The sequence below is a fragment of the Labrus mixtus genome, chromosome 20 (assembly GCF_963584025.1).
Source record: "Labrus mixtus chromosome 20, fLabMix1.1, whole genome shotgun sequence".
Lineage (NCBI taxonomy): Eukaryota > Metazoa > Chordata > Actinopteri > Labriformes > Labridae > Labrus > Labrus mixtus.
In genome coordinates, this window is record NC_083631.1 from 4519320 (window position 1) to 4533796 (window position 14477).

Here is a 14477-nt window from a genome sequence, read left to right on the forward strand (position 1 = left end):
AAAGCCCTCCACAGCGGGACAGAGCCCTGAGCAATAATATAGAGCGGCGTGGTCCGACAGAGTGGAAGTCCCTGGCAGATGAATTACATTTCTATCTTCCAGTCAGTCGCACAAACACTTTGAAGTGGTTGAAGAGACCTGATATGAGGACAGACTAAGGATTGCTAGGTCTGTTGATAAACCAAGCTCAGTTGAATAACAACATATTTCCACACTGAATCTTTCACTCTCTTACACAGTCATGGGATTCACTGCACACTAGAGATAGGATGCAGAACTCGTCAGAAGCACACACTAACAGCTGGAGCTTGTGTATTTGTTTGACTACAGGACCCAGAGGTAGCTGATCAGATAGAACATGCCGGATATCTACACAAACCTGTGAAAACAACCTCTACAGCGGCTGCAGTGTATCTGCGTCTATGTAAAGAAAAATTCACAATAAGACATCAACTAAACTTTAAGTAGGTCAAGAAAGAAAGGAAGCCAGGGGACAAGGAAGAGGACATGAACAAATACCAGTAGACAAGGCCAGATATGGGGGAAAACTGTAAACAGTTCTTGGTGGAAATTGGGGATGTGTGCATTTAGATGACTGAACAGTTAACCATCATCATAGGTCTTAACCGGCACCAGAATTATAAGTCAGTTAATGTATTATTTTTTTATGTTGGCCATGCTCACACTTCAACACAGCCACCCAGCAGTTATATATATATATGTACATATTTGGCACCAGTGATACGATAATTGTATTGTGTGTGTAAGTCTTAAGTTTTAATGAGCATAAGGAAGCTGTCAAAGACCAATACAGCTTTACTCATTGTCCAGGCTAAATATTGACCCTGGAGCTTTAATTGTGTTGGACCTTTCTGAATAGAGTTTGATAATTCACTCGTTTGAAAAGCGTCTCCACTGGTAATTAAAAGAAGCATTTAGATGAGACACCCAGCACATCCACTGGAAGAAGAAAGAAGGTAGATGAGGAATACACCCAAATCCAAACCACTGCTAACTGTCGTAAAAAACAAAGTATTCACATTGAATACTCAAATGTCATAAATTGGTTAATATAAAAAAATAAAAATACTGCATCAGCAAATGGGTAACATTTTAGCGGTGACGACACTAAATGCTTTCAGTGAAAGTACGGCAGAAAGTAGTGTGCAAGCCTGTGTCTAAAAAGGGGATTTGAAATTGAACGAGATAGGAAAGACAGAGCGATCAAATCAAAGCCTTTCAGGGCGCAGACCTGCCGCAATGAGTCGCCCACTCATACAGAGAAGACGGAGGAAAAAAAGGTGAAGAGAAACAAAATGATCGGCTGGAGAGATTTAGCAGTTTTTTTTTCCAGTTTCTGGTACACTGTGTGAAACTCATGAGACACTCATACACACCTACACACACACCTTAACGTGTGCTTTTGGACATGAACTCAACAACCCTGAAGTGTATTGTCTGCCTTTAGCCATCTTTTGACAAGCGATACAATAGTATTACCCGACACCGTCTGAACAATATTGAAGCTTTTGGTTTCAGAGAAATTAAATAGCTTAGGCCAGTCAGTTTCACTTCCTTCTCTTTAGATTACACTCGACACTTGTGCAATGTGATATATAACAATAGCTAAAAGCAATTGTTATTCAGGCAATGAATATCTAACTAATTAACTCAAAGGATGACTCAACATCCACGGGCACAGCATATTAAGATGATTTATTATTAGTTTGGGGAGATTTTGGCTCACGCACCAATCAACATTGAAGTTATCAACAAAGATTTTGCAGTTTACAATCCTATTTGGTTAAGAGTCAACCTTCACTGAGTCAGGATTAGGATAATGGAATAATGTTTGGTTTTCCATTAAACTGTGTCCATGCAAATGTGTTGTCAAAAATATATTTTTGTAAATTACTGTCTTTGCTGCTTAATCTTTATGTAAAGATATGTTGCCACAGGGAAAGAAAACAAAGCAATTCTAATGTTTGTCTTTTTTTTTTTTTACAGCCATTGGTTTCGAGGCCTGTAACATGGATGCACCGATCCAGCCAATGTCGATGTTTTGTTTCATTACTTCTTAACTAGTGTTCATGTCTGTTGTATTTAAGTTGTTGCAACAAGATGTCTTCCAAACCGCTTGCCGCTGGTCTTTCACAGAGACGATGTAAGACTCCCACGCTGTCGACATTTTCTTTCACATTTGGCACAAAAAAAAAAAAAAAATTACAATTTGTCAAACAGTTTACTTCTTCTGCCTGATAAAAATCTCTTCTCTGAAATAGCAGTTAAGTATACCATCAAACGGCCGACGATCTCTTAAGTGTGTCATTGCCTTAATGGGAGGGGGGCGTCGGTTTTGCGGTTTAATTGGTAACAAATGTTTCATGTCATGTACGTCTTGTAACCTGCTACTGGATGCTTTGAATTTCCCTCGGGATCAATAAAGTATCTATCTATCTAATGCATCGGTCCATTCCCATCATGTTATCTTAATTTTACTGTTCTAAAAGCTTTGCAAAAAGGTTGTTTTGAGCAAATACATATCATAGGTAGTGAATATACTGTTCATTCGTAGTTTACTTGAGATTAAAAAATATATCCACTCTACATGCGGAATAAGAGACAGAAATGTTGCAAGAAAGGGATCAGATTCTCTTCCAAAACTTAAAAGCTCATATGTGTGAGTGGGCGGAAATGTTGGAAAATGTTGCATAGAGAAGTGGGTGTGAGATTGAAGTAACAGTCCAATGAAGACTTCTTTTTCAACAGAAAGGTTGACAGAGATTTTGCTTATGTCATGGTATGCTAGTAGGGGTATTGGTGTTACACCAGACAAATGATTCTATGCATTGCTGCAGAGATAGGCTGCAAAACTCACAGCCTGGTGCATGTTTCGGCTGAACATTAGTAGGCGTGAGCTAAATTGTGATGACATTGCAGTAGAGGGGATATTCAGGGTGGCAAACCCCTAAGCTATGTTTTTTATTCATATTGGTCTGTAAGCCATCCAGCTCAATGTGTGTGTGAGAGAGAAGGGGCAACATCAAATCTGTGTGTGCGTAGGGAGGGGGGGGGGGGGACGGGGGACTTTTCCTGAGAGGGATGCGGGAGTGATGGGACTCATGGGAGGAAACTAATTGTTGTAGTTCACTAAAAATCAAGATCAAGAAATCTTTGGAGGCATAGCTTAGTCCATTGGCATGCTGAGAAAGACTGTATGCCACAGAGGAGATAAAAAGGATGGTGCTTGAGAAAGGACTTTTAAATTGTATAAATGAAACTCTACATGCATGTAGGCATGCCTCATGATGTGTAGAAATATGTATCTTAGCAGCATCTTTAAGCTTTGATTTTGTTAGTCCCCACTCCTCTATTGCACCAGTACATCAAGTAAAAAAACAAGAAACCCTGCCAATGCCACGCCTTGCCCTTCTCTTCATCCTCCTCCCCTGCCTTTACACCCCTTTAGCGGGCAGAAAATCTATCTCTGCCCCCCCTCTCCTTGGCTTCTCTGTGCTCTCAACCTCTCACTGTGGTTCACAGCCTGTCTATTCCTCAGTGTCAGCAGTCCTGCATCTCTCTGCACCCCAGGTCTTTTAATGTTCTATTAGATCAGCTATTGATCAGGCCCTGGCTCAGATGACTGGAACAAGTGTCGAACAGGTAGCAAGCTCGAGTTCGTGCATCTCCCATCTGGGATGGGATGTTTGAGGCGAGTTGGGCGGGGCTCAGCGTCCAGGGGAATGACCCCCACTAATGTACAAAGCTGTTGATTGATGGACGAACAGATGCTGAAAGGCGTTAGCTGGATGAATAGATCTCCAATATATCTTTGACACAGAGGTAAGGTCCCATTACATGCTTTGTGGACCTATTGAGACTGTGATTATCCTTCAGCTCATACCGATCCAAAACTATAGGGAATTCTCCTAGACATACTCCTTCATTGCTCCTCCATCTCCTCATGCATTCTTCAAACCTGAATGTGCGATTCCTCCTTCAGCATTTAGGTTAATGCATTTATACGTTCAAACAGAAGCAGTAATGTGATGAGCTGTAACTGAGTAGGAGAGAGAAAGACGAGGACGATTATGATGTGGACAAAGGTCTGGCTCTACTGAGCACGCTCCTGCTGCTGCAAAGAACAGACCGGGGAGGGGAGAGTCAATACAGAGCGGAGAGCGCAGCTATATGAGAGCAGTGACTCACCAGCGCACTCATAAGCCTGCGCATGCTTCTCTACACACACATGCTCATGCATAAAGAGAATTAACAATGGCTGACATGCGTGCTGCTGCTGCACAGTAAAAAAAAAAAAAGGCACATAAAAAGATGTGAGACGCAGAATCTCAATAAGCTTATTTCAAAAACAGGGGCAGGGTGTTTTCTGTTCCTATTTCTACTATGAAAAAGCTAAAAGAGGCAGGGGAAGGGAGCTAGCTGTGAAGCTCCAGAACCGTGCTGCCGACTGACCCCGTGGGGCTGCAGCCTGTCAGTGCCGCCTTGGCAGCATGATGTTGTTACTCAGCCTCCCCCCACTTGCTCCTCACTATCTCCACATGAGAATTCCTGGCCTGCAAAATGCAGTCACAGTAAGCAGCCCAAGAGACTCTCACACACACACACACACAATATAAATCTTACTCTATTCTCTTTTTTTGTCCTCCATCAGCTCATTGTAACCTCACTTGACAATGACCTGCTGTGTGGACTTCTTTACGTGAGAAGAATGTATTCCCACCTCACTCAAATGAATCTGAAAAAGTGGGGAGGGACGAGGGAGTGTGTCATTCGGCCTCATACTGTCACACACTGCTTTAAGAACATTAAGGCTAAACCCTGAACCCCCAGCCTGTAGGGCCTAGCTATTTGCTAACAGCGCATTGGAAATAAAGGTGAATAAACAGTGAACAAAGAAGATCCAAACTGAGACACTCACATTGGAGTAGCTTTAATGTCAGGATCAGAAAAAATGTATCGTAATGCTTCTTGGGGGGTTGTGCAAGTTGGGTAAGTAGGTGTGATAATGCTGCACATGGAATGGATTAACGGAAGCGTGAATGTGTGAATCTGATTAAGATCACTCTATAAGGCACTTGGGCTTTCTTGACTTTAAGAGATCAAAGGGTTTGGGACCCAATAGGAGAGGCAAGAGCAAGACCTTCCCCTCACCACAGACGAGGGGAAAAATGCTACAATTTCAGGAGGCAGGACATGACGTTAAAAGGTTGATGCAAAAATGGCGGACATAGCAAAACAGTCAGACACTATAATGACAGTCTTTGCAACTATGTAACTAGAGGTATTCACTGAATCGGGGAATGAATGGTTAAGAACAAAGTTTGTGGAGGCTTTTCTCATTTACATACACAACTCCTGAAAATGGCCCAACATGTTTAAGCACGTGTGATTGCAAAGAAACAAATAGTGGCTACCTGCTGTGTCCATGCAGACATGTTGAGAACAGTATTGCTAGAATATACACATGATTAGAAAAATGGTTCTCTCACAGGAGGTGTTGTGAACAGTTGCAGAAACCTTCTCACACAGCTACAACAAGCCAGCATTACCCACTTCACCAGAGTGCAGACTGGCCGAGGCTGGAGTGTAAAAATATTGACAAACATGTACGGCAAGAGGGAAGACTCAGACAGCAGTGTGTTTGTGTTTGTCTGCACAGATGGCTAACAGTCTCACTCCAGCTTAACAAAAGGCTGCTTGATCATTTGTCAAACCTTGCAGCTACCAGATGCCCACAAACACCCACATGAATGTAGCGAAAAGGGGCGGCCGATGTGACTGACACCCATGGCACGCAACTTCTGAATAGTCCCCTTTGGACTCAAATATCCTCAGATCGCATTCTGATGTGTTCTTATCCCCATAGCACCAATCAGAATCCACAGAGCCCTGAACATTACCTGAGGGAGAGATCTATGAGCAGTATCCACAGATTAGAGCCTCGGTGGGGCTATTAGTGAACTACAGTCTTTAAAGGTGAGTATATTTAGAGCAAACCCGGGTAATAAATTATCCTGTAAAAGGTCCAAAGCCACATTTTTCACCTCCTACACCAGGACAGAGAACCACTCAAGATAAAATGCCGTGTCCCAAGAAAAAGCCTTCACTAAGGCCCAAGGTTTTAACAATGGGGAATAATTGAGTGTCCACACTAGAGGAGATTGATCGCCCTTTTGGTTTTGGGCTTGGCCGGCCCCTGGAGAGTGATTGACAGCTCATTAGCCAGATGGTGGTACTAAGGGAGGGCTGGAGAACAGCCTTATTGGCTGGCTCAGGCCAATACCAGCATGCTTTGTAGCAGTTATGTCTTCCCAGAGCCTGTTGGGGCAATCGGATGAGAGAAGGGCGCGGCGTAGAAAACAGGGAGAAGGGATCAATCAAAATGCAAAGTCATGCTCGTCCCCAGTCACAAACACAGCACGATGTTAAAAATAAGACCATTATGACTATGCCTTATAGTCTTAGAAGATTATTGAACCAACTTCAAGTGACAGCCTTTTTCATTTACCATAATAATGTTATTTTCACAAGTTTTCCCTCCATTTGCGCTCTGTAGATTTAGTTAATGTGACTTTGCATTCTCCTCATGCAGCATCAAATCCACCTCGCGTACCAACAGTTTTTACTTGAAATGCCATTGGTGTATCTACTTGACCATTTTCTCCTAAGTGGACGATTACTTAAGCATAGAAAGCGACCAAGCTCTCACTCAACATTGTATTTTCTGTCCTTTAACACCTCTGATCTGGGAACAGCAGGGATGGAAGCACTGTGGCAGAGCACAAGTGCAATGACTAAGACTTCAAGCACATTTTAGCACCTTCGTAATGTAAAAAAAAAAAAGATGCAGAATATCTGAAGGGTGGTTGGATTCTTTTGAGGTTAGAAAATTGCAAGGGAATAGCAAGCAAAAGGGGACACCACAAGGTGACCCACCAGGCCTGCGATTACTCTTGGAAGGAGGTTACAATCCTTGTGCTATTTGTCTAGTCTGAGTCACTCAGCCACAGCCAGAGTGACTGATGGAGCGAAAGCCACATTAGACAAGACTTGGGAGTGATGGAGAGTGCACAGACATGGAAAAAAATAGGTCTGGATGGATTCCAGTAAGAAACGTCTGACATCACCAAACCCACTAAGTGTTGTCTATGAGGAGAAGGCTGAGAGGAGAGGATGGGATGAGATCCAAGAAGGGAAAAAAGAAGGATTTGGCTATCATATTCGCATGATCAAAAACATTTCAGAATAAAACCTCTCTGGATAGAAAATTATATATTAGTGTTGCATTTCAACGAAGCAATAATAATAGAATCCGAGAGATAAACAGTGCAAACATTTTCTTGCAGAGATTAAAAGGGATAATCAAGAGGCAATGAGAATCACAGGCAGAACTAGGTTTGCAAAAGTGAAAGCGCAGAAAAGGAGGAAGAAAAAAGCGTGGGAGAGAGCGCAGAAGAGGAAAAAGCGAAGGCTATGAAGAGGCTGGAGGAACAGATCCTGATGCTACAAACGTATGCTGATGAGTCAGGGAGCATGCTTGTGATGTGATGGGAGACTGATCTGACAGAGAGATCTGCTCGCAGGAATCAGCCACTCTCTGGGATTGGCTGTACCTCAGTGCATTATGTGTGTGTGTGTTTATCTGTGTGTGGGTAGTGAGAGAATAGGATGGAGAAAAGAGTAACAGAATGAAGTAAATGTGTCATGGCTGAAAATATATGCATTTTGTCACCTTTGAAATCCCTAGCAACAACTAGCAAGAGATTGCTCTCTCATCTTAACTCATCACATGAAAAGAGGGACTTTGCACTGGTGGGAGAGGAATGTGTGTGTGTGTGTGGGGGTTGGAGAGGTGGGGATGGGATTCTCTGATCATGTATGATTTATCAAAACCACAAGATAAAAAAAAAAAGTTGACTTCAGTGAGCTCTCTAATCACGACCCTTACCCCTTTAATCAAAGTGACAGCAAATTCTTCAAAGCAGTTTATGGCAGTAAAATTTTTCCAACCCCACCCGTCCTGCTTTCATCTCGTCCAATTTCCACTCAACCTAAGATAATAACTCCGCTTTCATGGCACGGCAGATTCCTTCTTGGGAGCACTGTCTTACACAGAACATCGTCTTCCAGATAGTAAAATGGGAGTCTATCCAGCTGGATGTAACAGCAAACATCAAATAAATAACCATGACCTTCATGAATATTCACATTATCCCTCCACAACCAACGCCATTCACAAACTATAAATTATAAATATGACTGGTGGGGCCTAAACAGAAAAATGAATTCAACTGTTAAAAGCAAGGGCGGGTTTCTATCCATGAGCTGTGCAGACATGCTCTCAGCAAGGCGGCTTCAATGGCACTTTGCAATTTGGAGGAACATGAATCTCAATTAAGAGAGGAAAAAGATAAGAAATCAGTTCAGACAAAGCCTCATGTGCCGTACTCGAGCTATCCCTCACTAAACATACACTCTCAGCAATAATACATGAAAAGGCAGGGATCAAAGTGAAGACCGCAGAAAATTGAAGGGGGAACTACTTAAGAAAAATACTTCCTCCTCCTCTCCACTGCAATCTAAAAGGCAATTTTTGTAACATGACACAGAGTGACAGCGGGTGTAGCCCCTCTGGCTAGCTAAATGGCTTGGCCAATTTAAACCTTTCTGCTAACTGACATCCCTTAACATGTAGCACACCTCCCCTATTACCGAATATAATGAGGCAAATATGAAGAAAATAAAACCATGGGAGAGATATATTTGTGCATTAAATGTCAATAAACACCATCGGGTAAACACTACTGCATTCTTGTTTATCCTTTCTATCTTAAATATGCTGCTCATTTGCATTTCATCACGTTCTCCATGGAGCCGTTGTGACTCGTTAAATTATGAAACTATTTGGGTGTCATTAGTGTTTGAGCACACAGGACAATTAAGACAAAATCATTTCAGACTGGAAGGCTGAAGGGGTCCATGATAATATTCAATTTGTCACCAAGTTGAATCCATAATTCATGCCTGGCGCTCTTAGAGTACACACTTGTACACTGCGTCAATGTAAACCCACATGCTCATGCCAAGCCAATGGGGCATTACACCAAGGACCAACATGCCAAACAAATTATTATCCTCATGTTTCCTAACAGCAGAGAGCAGATCCAAAGCCACACACGCTGTAAGGTCGTCCCTGCACGACACCCCTATCTCTGTCACTCATTCGGCCATTTGTTTCTAATGTGGGGGGTTTAGATTGTGCATGCAGAGCAGGTGACAGACTCTCCACCAATGTCCCTGCACATTGCCTGGAAATTGATTTTAGCTGGAGGTAGAGAGGATGGCAGCTTGCAGGGACACTGCTGAGGACAGACTACAGGGGAAAAAAAAGGAAAAAAGAGGGAGGTGAAAAACATCAATTCAGGATAAAAGGTACCAGCTAATGAAACCAAGTCAATACAATGTCTAAGCACATCTTTTCTATTAGTCAGATTGGCAGATTCTTTCAACCTTTCTCTACACAAAAGGTGCCTCTTCCACTGCATTGATTTTCTTTGTATTTGCCATTCTTGTGCTATTGTTAGATAAGCAGTGTAGGGATAAGCTCTTGTTTTATCATGCATGCAAACATTCAGAGTACCTCTCAATGTCACTCTCATCTCTTCAAATACAGATTTGGACATAGCAAAGACAGGTGCTGGGTACGCATTTTTATCTCACAATATTACAAAAGCCTGGATGTGCTGTCGTCCTGCTCATAATGCAGCGCTGAACAAAAACCAAGCATGCCGTACCTCAAGAGACTGCACTGCCTGTGTACCACCGGAGCAGCGCCACACCTGCTCTGCATGTCAGATTAGTCAGGTGGGTGAGAGCCTCAGTGAAGAGGGTGTGCATCACAACACTCTCATACAGCCGCATCCTGGAGTGCAGTTAAGCAGCACGCAGAGAGAACACTTTATTCAGGAGCCGCTGCTGTCTCCTCTCTCTCTCCCTATCAGTCACCTGTTCCACCAAGTGTGTGGGACCAGATTGGCAGAGCAGAGATACCAGGTACACAGCATAGCAGATGTTACACAACTGTTGAAATCAGACACAACTGAATCCAGGAAAGCAACAGCCTAAACAGGCACACTTTACAGGCACAATAGTTGAAATTTAAAAGCTGCCCTATTATTTAATGAATGCAGTGATTCCCTGACACAATTTTTTTCTATTCTTGATACCTAGACTCGAGCATCTGCCGATGCAGAGTATTCCTCCAATACCAGCAGGATTTTAAGAAATGATGCCAACTATGTAAAAACACTGATTTCCCACTTTTGGTTGCAATGACATTTAGTACTAGTATTAAAAAGCTTTTTTTTCAACGTTAACACACATAGCAATTGGTTATGTAAGATTGCTTTCATGATTACAAGGCCACTGGTCTATGGCAATGCAGTGGCATGAGAGAAAAAAAATCTGTGGTTATTTGTTAGGAAAATCTATGCTTACAGATGACATACAGACGGCGCTCTGAGCATATAATACAATTCAACCAGTCAGAAAACTAACAACATCTTGAAAAAGCAACAGTACAAACTAGATGGTTTTAAAGAATATTTGGACTTCAGATGCTATCTAACCTTGACGATGTTTGTTTTAAACCTGGAGGAGTTGTATTCATGCCAAGGGCAAAGAAACAGCAATCAAAAAAGTAATCATATCCCTCAGAAATTGTGACTGTCTTTCTCTCAATCTGACAGAGACATAATGAGATTTTGTCAGAGAAAAACCTTGGCTGAAAAGCTAATGGTTGCTGCTGATGCAGATGTTGCAGCAGATGTAAAAAAAAAAAGAAAGAAAATGATGTGAGGTTGTAATGCCAAATTTTTCAACAGCTAAACTCACCCAAGGGTGCCGAGCAGAACATTGTGAACTGATTAGAAGTGAGTTACAAAAAGCATGCCTGACACAATATGATGCAGGTGATCTTATTCCTGTCAGGTAGAGAATGAGATACTAGTCAAAATCACACTTTTGTTACAGACATGGACTTGTACATTTGGTGTGGCAACATAAATAAAACACAATTTAAACAAGCTCAAACCTAACCCCCCTCACTACAACACAGTCCAAACAAAGGGGAGTCATTTGCTTTGACATGCCCGTAATGTACCTGAGCAACTCTTTTGGCTGTTCTGCTCACAGTCTCCCCCTCCAGCTGGTATTCCAACTGGCAGAAACTCAGAAAATACTTAGACGGGGCTGAATTTCTTCTGCTATGTAGGTTCACATCTAATATTCAGCCCATTAAATGAAAAAGGCACTGAGGCACACAGGCAGGTGAGCAAGAGAAGAGAAGGCAAGCTAGCGCTGTATTCACCTGGACTATGCCTACAGTATGTCAGTGTAGATGGGGAGGGGATAAGCATCAACTCACCAACTCTGTCCATCCTGCATCACTCTGAAGCACCTATTTTATCAAGGACATAAAAATATATGACAAATATAAGAAAGTGCATGGATTTCTTTGTGCAACAGTCAAGCAACCTACATTTTTTTTTCTACTCCATAGGAGAGTTGAAGCATCTGTTGTTTTTTTTTCATATGAACATCATAGCACAAAACAAACTAAAACCACGTTTTTGCTGATGGAAGAGAGGGGGGGTGGGAAGCTGCAACATGGTCCAGTAATGACATCATATAGTAGAATGCTGTTCGGAGCCGTGTAGGCCGGGCAGGTGTGGGATCATGAGCCCAAACGAACCGGGCACTGAAGTACTCAGCTGACGTCCCTGCATCCAAACTCGTGAGAGACTAACCAGTGCAGAAAAAGAACAGTGACCCGGGCTACCCAGGAGAGAGAACCGCTAATCTGTGGACCCAGTGTGTGCGTGTGGAGAGGCACAATGGGTCCATTTGGGGGTGGTAATGTTAGCACCTCCACAACTCTCCCCGAGCCAAAGTTTAAAGCTTCCAGCCAACTGCTCAGCTAACCCCACAACCATTATTCTCAATTACAACTGAGTTAGCTAAAAAAAAATAATAAAGAAAATAAATGGTGCAGCTGCGATTGCAAAGTAGCAGCCAGTCCCCGCGGTTCACCAAGCTAACTTACCGGTGATAACCTAGCTAGCTAACCCCAGTACAAGCAGCATTACCCCCTGCAACAGAACAGTTTTATGAAGACCGTCATTCAGTTCAAGCCCTTAAGTGGTTGTGCTTAATGCGTGACATCATATGCTGTCCACTTCTGTGTCTCTCCGTGCCACATTACAATCACTTGACTTTAGTTTCTGAAGCTAACAGTTCCTGTGTTTTTACCTTGCGTCTCCTCGTCTCAGCAGTACCACTCCAAACAAAGCATTGGTATATGACTCGGAGGTTTTGTTTCCAATTATCCACCTTATAACCGTTCACATGGGAACACCCGGCCGGACTCATGACAGACAACACATTCAGTTTGGGTTTATAGGTGACAATAAAAGGTCTCCTGGTTGATTCACTTTGCTATAGCTAGCTAGCACGAACTATCTGTCCAAGAAATGGTTTCCGTTTTGAAATGGGACAATCGATGTAGTATCCAAAATGCTCCTCGGGCATCTGATAAACACGCTCTTTGATTAAATCTTTTCCTGAAGTCATCTACCACAAGTATCACTGCAGTGATATTTCTGCTCCGCTAGCTGTTTTGACAGTTGGCGTTTCCATTAAGGTTAGCTCCACTTCCACTCTCACGGTTAGTTAGCTTTCTTTCTCTAGTTAGCCTGCTAACACTCAGCTACAGCTTCACAATGCCCGCCCAGCGTACATCCTGATTTGCCAACACAAAGACGTTACGTCACTACGTTCCTTTAGCAGCACGTTGGGTGCGCTCGGTTTGGAGCAGTGTTGCCAGGTCCGCTGGTTATAAGCGACTTTGGGCTTGTTTTTCTGTAAAGTCGCTTGCAAATATCGTCAGTCGCGGGTTGTGGGTTTTTGGTCTTGTTTTCTAAAGTGCAGTTGCTTGTTTGGGCTTTGCTCCCTGTATGAACCCCTACTGATTCTCTCCCAACTCTCCACAATAAAGCCAAACACGATCGCGTTAGTTTGTCCTTTTCCAGGATCCGTCCACAACCCCGTTTCTTTGGTTAGCCCGCCCGCCCGATCTGGTGACCTCTCTTTTAAACTATGTGGTAGGTTAGGTCACCTGTTTGGCTTCATTTTATTTATTTGAGGAGCCAGGTCGCTTGTTTTGGGATTATTTCCATAGAGCTGGTTGCTTGTTTCTCTCGCGAGATCTGGCAACACTGGTTTGGAACCCAGCGTGTTCCGTACGGTTGAATTTTGGATAATAACCACAGGATGCATCGATGACGTTGCTTCAATAATGGCACCTCCCATTCAGAGAGGGTTGAAATATAAAAACATTCAAACATTACCATTCTGAGTAGTATACAGCCACGCTTCATCACAAATATATGTCATTTTTCATCAGGAACCCAATTGTTACGTCTGAATACCACTCATTGTTGATTGGCATTTTTCTTAGCCTCCTCTCTAGCATGAATTAAAATATATTATTGTAACTCATCATGTAAAGAAACGCTGAAGATTCGGATTGTACTTTAGTTAGGCTAAATATTTGATATCCCAAGATAATAAGTAAAGTTTTATTTTAACATCAGAAAAATGCTATCCTACTTAATTCAAGGTGTGCTAAGTAACATTTAAAAGCTTGTCATCAATTTAAGCCTACCACCTAGTGGTTACATTGTGTATGTTATTTGAACTGAATGATGTAAAGCCCAATATTTACAGTCAAGTCAAGTTAACTTGGTTACATTAAACACAGGCAACCAAAGCATGGATGGAAACAAAACATGCCAGATTATGCAGGTGTTACTGAGCATGAGGCCTAAATGTGACTCTATAACCTGTCTTTGATTTACATCAATGCAAGATCCTTTTCGTTAAGATTCAAGATTCAAGACTTTTTATTTGTCACATGCTCATACAGATGTGCAGTGAAATGTAAAGACTGTTCCACAAGGCCATGCAATAACACTCAAATTGCTAATACACATAAATACAGTCAAATAGAAATATAATGTAAAATTTAAAAAAGAATTATTTGAATATAAAAAATAGAATATAGAATAATGTAAACAGTGTAAAGTGTCAGTGTGTAAAGTGTCAGGGTGTCAAAGTGCAATGTGCAGATTGGAATGTGTGGTGTGTGTGCATCATGTAATCACAGTTCTGTTTTGTTTAGTTCTGTTTATGTTTTTAACTGAGGAGAGTGGAGTTAACAGTCCGGGCAGCCTGAGGAAAGAAGCTCTTCCTGAGTCTTTCTGGTTAAGAATACCAAAATACAGGATTTATGTATCGCCAATCTTTATCTGTTGGATAAGTAGTTGAATCAGGATAAAGTGAGTGTAGCAAGGAGAAAAGTGAGGGACAATGTATGCATCTGTTAATACTTGATGTCA

At 42.2% G+C, this 14477-nt stretch overlaps 1 protein-coding gene across 2 annotated transcripts in view; it reads right to left on the bottom strand.

The window, feature by feature from the left end:
- Positions 1 to 12811, bottom strand: part of usp22 (ubiquitin specific peptidase 22) — a 29152-nt gene extending 16341 nt beyond the window's left edge. The window contains exons 1-2 of one of the 2 annotated variants that reach the window (XM_061065363.1): positions 12331 to 12811; positions 11447 to 11479 (exon numbers count right to left, since the gene is read on the bottom strand). In XM_061065363.1, coding sequence (XP_060921346.1) covers positions 11447 to 11479; positions 12331 to 12450 — 153 coding nt within the window. In that variant the 5' untranslated portion in view covers positions 12451 to 12811. The remainder of the gene's footprint in view (positions 1 to 11446; positions 11480 to 12330) is intronic. The other variant, XM_061065364.1, reaches the window with a different exon arrangement.
- Between the last annotated feature and the right edge of the window lie 1666 nt (positions 12812 to 14477).